Source organism: Lipotes vexillifer, unplaced genomic scaffold (genome assembly GCF_000442215.2).
Source record: "Lipotes vexillifer unplaced genomic scaffold, Lipotes_vexillifer_v1.1 scaffold84, whole genome shotgun sequence".
In the NCBI taxonomy this organism is placed as follows: domain Eukaryota; kingdom Metazoa; phylum Chordata; class Mammalia; order Artiodactyla; family Lipotidae; genus Lipotes; species Lipotes vexillifer.
Genome location: NW_006783414.1, coordinates 1,717,814 through 1,725,149, shown reverse-complemented (window position 1 = coordinate 1,725,149; position 7,336 = coordinate 1,717,814). Strand labels below are relative to the sequence as shown.

At 43.9% G+C, this 7,336-nt stretch overlaps 1 protein-coding gene across 1 annotated transcript; it reads right to left on the bottom strand.

The window, feature by feature from the left end:
• Positions 1–762: 762 nt before the first annotated feature.
• ZNF572 (zinc finger protein 572) lies at positions 763–3,477 on the bottom strand. The gene is made up of 2 exons (XM_007456057.1): positions 3,370–3,477; positions 763–2,434 (listed from the first exon to the last, which is right to left on the bottom strand). The coding sequence occupies exons 1-2, from the start codon at positions 3,446–3,448 to the stop codon at positions 924–926; spliced, it is 1,590 nt and encodes a 529-aa protein (XP_007456119.1). The 5' UTR covers positions 3,449–3,477; the 3' UTR covers positions 763–923.
• Positions 3,478–7,336: the final 3,859 nt, after the last annotated feature.

Genomic DNA, 7,336 nt, shown 5'->3' with positions numbered 1-7,336 from the left:
AACTCTATCCCAGGGAATTCCCTGGAAGTCCAGTGGTTAGGATTCCACACTTCCACTGCCGAGGACGCAGGTTCAATCCCTGGTCAGGGAATTAAGATCCCACAAGCCACACAGTGTGGCCAAAATTAAAAAAATAAAAACAACTCTATACCATTTCTATTCTATATTGAAATTCCTCTTGGAGAGCAGAAACCCCAGAGCACATTTCTTACAGTCTTATAGGAACTAGATCTGTCAAGGATGATGACCTTGAAAGAACTATTTGTGATATTTAATACAGCAGCCACCAGTCATGTGTGGCTACTGAGCACTCAGCAAGTGGTTTGTGTGACTACGGAAGTCAATTTTAAATTTCATTTCATTTTAATTTAAACTTAAATATCCATACGTGGCTAGTGGCTATTGTACCAGACAGTGCAGTTCCAGATACTGTAAAAGTTAATTTTCAGCAAATAAAAACACATTTGAAAAAAAAAAAATTAGTCTTTTCTTCCTTAAGACCCAACAAAATCGCCAGGAAATCACATTATTTGTTCAAAATGAACCTTTCTCTGGGTAAATCCCCAAGGACAGAAATGATTTGTTGCTACCCAATCAGGCAACAGGAAATAAGGAAATTCAATGACAATCTCATCTTCAGACTCCCAGGATTTCTCTCCATGTTTTTCTTTGAAGCTATTCCTATCTTACCTTAAATAAAAAATATTCTTCTTTCTCTCCATCATTGGCAGTATCTCTCACTGGGCAGATCCGATGACCCGATGATCTGGGTCTTCCCAACCTCTAAGGTGGGAGGTTGACTTTTCCCAAATGTTTTGGCAAACAAACCAAAGAAATTTTATAACCCTGTGTTCAGAGAACACCTTAATTGTAATGCTCTGATAAGAAAAGAAAGGAAAAAAAACCAAAACAGACTTTGGGACTCAGGAGGGAGATGAATTTGGGACTGAAAATGAAGAGACAAGAGCCATTTCCCCAGAACAGTTTTTCCAAGTCCATTCATGAGGAAAATCTTCAACTTCAGGAGATGCAGAAGACTTTTCTATATGAATTTTCTGATGCTGAATGAGGTAGGCACTTCTGCTGAAGCATTTCTCACAGTCAGTACATTTGTAAGGTTTTTCTCCTATGTGGGTCCTCCGATGCCTGATAAGGTTAAAGCTTTGACTGAAGCACTCACCACAGTCAGGACATTTATAAGGTTTCTCTCCTGTGTGCGTCCTTTGGTGAATCACCAGGGTGGAACTCTGACTAAAAGTTTTCCAACACTCAGAACATCTGTAAGGTTTTTCTCCTGTATGTGTTCTCTGATGTCTTATGAGGTGGGAGCTAAGGCCAAAACTCTTTCCACATTCACAACATTTATATGGTTTCTCTCCTGGCTGGATTCTGCATTCGTTTATCACACTGCAGTTCTGACTCAAACTTTCTTCATATTCAGACGTTTCATAGGATTTCTCACCTGTGTGCATCTTCCGGTGTGTAATAAGGTTTGAACTTCGACTGAAATTCTTCCCACATTCTGTACACTGATAGGGTTTTTCTCCTGTATGTATTCGCTGATGCTTTATTAGAGTAGAATTGCAACCAAAGCTTTTTCCACACTCAGGACATTTGTAGGGCTTCTCACCTGTGTGTGTCCGCTGGTGGCGAATCAGACTAGAACTCTGACTAAAACTCTTCCCACAGTCGGGGCACTTATAAGGTTTTTCTCCAGTGTGGGTCCTCTGATGTTCTACTAGGACATAACTGTGGCTGAAGCATTTCCCACAAACCGGACATTCATATGGTTTTTCACCTGTATGTGATCTGTGATGCTGAATAAGGTGAGAGCTGCTACTGAAACTCTTCCCACACTCAGGACATTTATAGGGTTTCTCTCCCGTGTGAGTTCTTTCATGGATAATAAGATGGGAGGTGTTGCTGAAGCTTTTCCCACATTCACCACACTGGTAGGGCTTCTCGCCTGTGTGTGTTCTCAGATGCTGAATCAGGTGAGAGCTGTTACTGAAGCATTTCCTACACTCAGAACATTTATAAGGTTTTTCTCCTGAGTGGGTCCTCTGGTGAGTTCGAAGATGAGAACTATTATTGAAGCTTTTCCAACATTCAGAACATTTGTAGGGTTTGTCCCCAAAGCATGAAGTCTGCTGGACGGCAGCCCTGGTATGTTGTCCTGGGTCCCATTCCCAGTGATTGGGTTTTTCCTCCTCTTTTCCTGTAGAATTTCCCTGATTCTCCAAGTTGCCATCATTCTCACAGGAATCATCACACTCAATTTCACGTCCCTGGGACCATGTCAATGGCATTTTTTGTGTGTCCTCATGCTTACAATTTTGTGGGCCATCACTTTTAGACCATTTTGAGGCTCTCTCTTTATCTGCCTTAGATTTACTGTGTTGAACAGTTTCCAAATTATTCTTACTTTCATCTCCTGCAAGAATAAACAAATAGTCTAAACACATTCGCTAGTCTCTGCCAGGGGAAAGAAATTCTGAATCATGGTGAAAGAGAGGGAATAACAAACTCAAACCTCATAAACTGTTTTATATGAAAAAAAAGTTTTTATAGCTAGTTTTAATTCTTTTACTCTATGTGTTCATCAAGTAGACGAACGTTTTGTACTTACAACAACACTAATGAGGTATCTGAACAGTTCTCACCGATTGCCACAAGGGATACCAGGCTAAAAATAAAGACTTAATAGAAAAAAGTAAGGGAGAAGATGGATAGAACACTATCTGAGGTGAAAACTAGATAAAACCTTAGTTAAAATCTGAGCATGTTAACAGGGGTTTCCCTGGTGGCGCAGTGGTTAAGAATCTGCCTGCCAATGCAGGGGACACAGGTTCGAGCCCTGGTCTGGGAAGATTCCACATGCCATGGAGCAACTAAGCCTGTGCACCACAACTACTTAAGCCTGCACGACTAGAGCCCATGCTCTGCAACAAGAGAAGCCACCACAATGAGAAGCCCATGCAATGCAATGAAAAGTAGCACCCACTCGCCGCAACTAGAGAAAGCCCGTGCGCAACAAAGAAGACCCAACGCAGCCAAAAATAAATTTTAAAAAATTTCTTTTTAAACCTGAGCAAACATAGAAATAACAATGATACCCACTACTTAGCAAGAACAGTAACTTCACATATAGTGTATCATTAATCCTAAAAAATATGTGAGACAGATATTATTATTCACTTTTCTTAAAGATGAGAAAACTGAGGCTGTAGGAGTTTTCATAGCTTGGAAGTGACAGAGTAGGGAATCAAATTAAAGTCTGTCTCATTCTAAATCCCTGATCTTTCTACACATTCTACAGCACATTGTATAACGAATTTCCAAAGGATTCAGATCTTCTTGATCCCTCACCTGTAAAAGTGCTTTTCAAACTCTCCCTCTCTGTGAAGCCATTAGAATCTGAGACCAACAGTTTTTGCTCTTGTTCCATCACAATGGTCACAGTCAGGTTAGGGATCAGAAATCCTGTGGAAGGAAACAGGTTATGCTTGAAGGCATCTGTTAACATTTCTCCTTCTTCCTTCCTCTCCAACTACTGCAACATAACAACTGTAAGCATAGAATGTTCTGTGGACCATACTAAAAATAAGAAACGTGGGCCTTAGAAATCCTTTTAGAAAATCTTATCTCAGATGCAAGTATTTAGAATTACGAGTTTACCTGATTTACCTTCCCTAGGGAAATAATTTAAAAATTAAACCTTCACATTAAAGTCTGAGGATCAAGCTTCAAAAACAGAATGAATACTAATACTCACTGTCCACTTGGGATTTAGAAACACTTTTAATTGAAAAAATGAAGTAGTTTTTTGGAAAAGGCACCAATAATAAGACCTTAAGGAATCAATATGCAGGTATAAGAAGCAGCTAAAGAGAAAGCACCCTGTTTAGTTTACAAAGAATAAGTGGGTCCTTGACAGAAGGATGAAACCTTTGAAGTCAATTTCTAAAGAAAGTTAGGATTTACTTAACTAGTAACAAGAAATTAAGACAAGGTAGGGCTAGAATAACTATAGCCAATAATCTCTAAACATAAAAGGGAGGCCAACGAGGAAACTCTTCCTTGCCTCTTCCTCTCTATCATAATCACAATATCCTTTTCAGCCTAAACTTTATCTTCTGGACCCAACTACAAGGGACTGGAAATGTGACCTTTCACTGGAAGGCAGTTATACATGGACTTGGCATTTCAGGATATAAAGAACAGCACAATTCAGGAAAAATGGGAGCTTAAAAGAAGGCACACATATGGAAAACAAAAGATGGTGTACTTATAATTTTCACCCTATTACTGCCTATTATGTGGCATGCAGTGAACTAAATACCTTAAACCTGTCTAATTTAATTCTTACACAGCCCTCTGAACTGTATAAACAGATACCAGCATGCTGTAGGTGAACAAAATAGACATTAAGAAACTTTCCCAAGGACACACAACCAGAAAGTAGTAGAGCAGGATTCAGTCCCAAACCTGTTTGGACACTGACTTCAACATTCTTATCTGATACAGTAAACAACTAGAACAGAAGGCAGCGCTGGGTATAACCCCAACCTGCAAATGATCAGGACCTTTATTTTGGAATATATTGACTTCCACCACCACTCTCCACACCCGGCCCCAGCAGTGAAATCGCCAAGCCCTAACCACTGGACCACCAGGGAATTCCTATATTGACTGTGTTTTTAGGAAGCCAATTCACATCCCTAGACCTTATGCCAAAGGAAGCTGGCATTCTCTAAGCACCCTCAGTCTAAAAGAAACTTGTCTAAATTACAAATATGCCCAGTGTTTAAGTGGGGGAAAAAAACATATACCTGAATGCAAAAAAAAAAAAAAAAAAAAAGAAAGTTGTTCAAATGGAGTAATATGTCTTGCCGTCTGAGTTACGTATTTCTATCAAAGTCTTTACAAAAGAAGCAAGTTTCTGGGTAACAGATACCCATGCTACCATTTCCCTGCTAAGAAACCATTAATTTTGGTAACAGAAGAGCCCTCAGGTTCTTCTCAGCAAAAGGGTAGCAAACTCAAGGCCAGAAATGGTATTAAGAGGCTGTCCTTAATATGTCATTCCAGGGACTTCCCTGGTGGCTCAGTGGTTAAGAATCCGCCTGCCAATGCAGGGGACACGGGTTCAAGCCCTGGTCCCTGAAGATCCCACATGCCGCGGAGCAACTACTGAACCTGCGAGCCACAACTACTGAGCCCGCGTGCTGCAACTCCTGAAGCCCACGCGCCCAGAGCCCGTGCTCCACAACAGGAAAAGCCAACGCAATGAGAAGCCCGCACGCTGCAATTAAGCGTAGCCCCCACTGGCCGCAACCAGAGAAAGCCCGCGCTCAGCAATGAAGACCCAACACAGCCAAAAAAAATTAAAATAATTTTTTTAAAAAATGTCACTCCACAGAGAAAGGCTGTTTTCACTCTCCTAGAGCAAAGAGGTGATTACGATGGGGGCGGTGCTTTGGATTAAAAAGACTTCCAAAGAAAATGCACTGCCTGAAGCTTAGCTTTAAGAAGCGCTAGCAGGGAGCACAGGCCGGGGGTGCACTACGGGGTGAGCTCCAGGGGAGCAGATCATCTCCAGTCGACACGGTCCTTCAAGTGACCCCGCAGGCGAGGCTGGCACAGTTGCCCGTGCAGCGAGAGATGCTGGCTGAGCCTTCGCCCCTCACAGCAACCGCATCCCTCTCCGGGACTGACATCCCTCTCCTGGGCGGCGCAGCTTCGCTCCTCCGGCCCGCAGCCCTCGGCTCCCTTCCACCCGAGAAGGAACTCACTGTGCTGGGGGCAACACACAAGGCGCCCCGCACCCCCAGCAAGCCCAGCCGTCCCGGAATTAAGCATCCCCTCTGCTTCTGACCCCACCAACCCACGTTCCTAACCTCTCAAACCCGGAAGACAGAAACAGGAAGTACCCCCATCTCCCCCAGCGGGCTCGCCGGGGCCTCTCTAGGACACAGTGATGGCCCGTTCTCTTTGGTCTTAACCCTTAGGGTACCGGACAAGAAGGGGCGTCCTGGTGGATTTCTCTTCCTTGTGGCCTTTGTCTTTTGCCAACTCTGATTCTCATCCCTCACGCTTATCAGGCGCCTTATCACAGGGGCCCAACTGGAGCTTATACTTTTCTTTGCCGTCATTAGATTTCTCATCATCATTAGAATTAAAATGAAGCGAGTATTTTAAGCGCCTTCTGTGTGTTCCCACTGCTGTGAACTAGGAGGTATATTTAGCTACCTGTGAAACAGTGAGAGAGCTAAGGCATCCATCCACATATAAAACAATTAGTTTAGGAGGCAACGTTATGAATAACACTTAGAGAAGCAGTTAAACTCTCCCCCTCTTTCATTACAGAGAAAACAGAAGCCTTCATCTCCCGCACATCAAACATGCAAATCTACTAAGTACGCACCGCAACCATCTCTTCCTTCCTTCCTATTACAACAGAGCATTGGTGCTTGGCACTGAAAATGAGCCCTCTACTACCAGTCACTTTACTTCCCACCTTCATGGGATCCTTACACCAGCGGTCCCCAACCCTTTGGGCCCCAGGGACTGGTTTCGTGTAAGACAATTTGTCCACGGGGTTGGGGGGAGGGGTGGTTCAGGCGATAATGGCAGCGATGGGGAGCAGCCCAGAGAGCTTGCTTGTCCGCCTGCCTCTCACCTCCTGCTGTGACGCCCAGTTCCTAAAAGGCCACTGACCAGTACCCATCTGTGGCCCGGGGATTGGGGACCCCTGCCTTACACTATCAACAAAACCCTTGACTCTCCCACCTCCACACCAAAACAGTCCTTCAGTTTTCCTTTTTTTTTTTTTTTTTTTTTTTGCGGTCCGCGGGCCTCTCACCGTTGTGGTCTCTCCCGTTGCGGAGCACAGGCTCCGGACGCACAGGCTCAGCGGCCATGGCTCACGGGCCCAGCCGCTCCGCGGCATGTGGGATCTTCCCGGACCGGGGCACGAACCCGCGTCCCCTGCATTGGCTGGTGGACTCTCAACCACTGCACCACCAGGGAAGCCCCTATGGTATTTCTTTTATGGCAGCCCAAACAAACTAATATAGTCAGAAAGCTAAAATTACATTTACCAGACTTATCTGAAGTAATGGCAGTAGCTGAAGCAGCAGGGTTTTTGTTTTTGTTTGATGTGGACCATTTTTCAAGTCTTTTTTGAATTTGTTACAATATTGCTTCTGTTTTATGTTTTGGTTTTTTGGCAGCAGGGAATGTGGGATCTTATCTCCCCGACGGGGATTGAACCTGCACCCGCTGCATTGGAAGGGGGAGTCTTAACCACTGGACCGCCAGGGAAGTCCCGAAG

Coding starts and splice junctions, on each gene's coding strand:
- ZNF572 (XM_007456057.1), bottom strand. CDS start 3,448: ATGGAACAAGAGCAAAAACTGTTGGTCTCAGATTCTAATGGCTTCACA. Junction 2,435..3,369: donor TTTGAAAAGCACTTTTACAG/GTGAGGGATCAA, acceptor TTATTCTTGCAG/GAGATGAAAGTAAGAATAAT.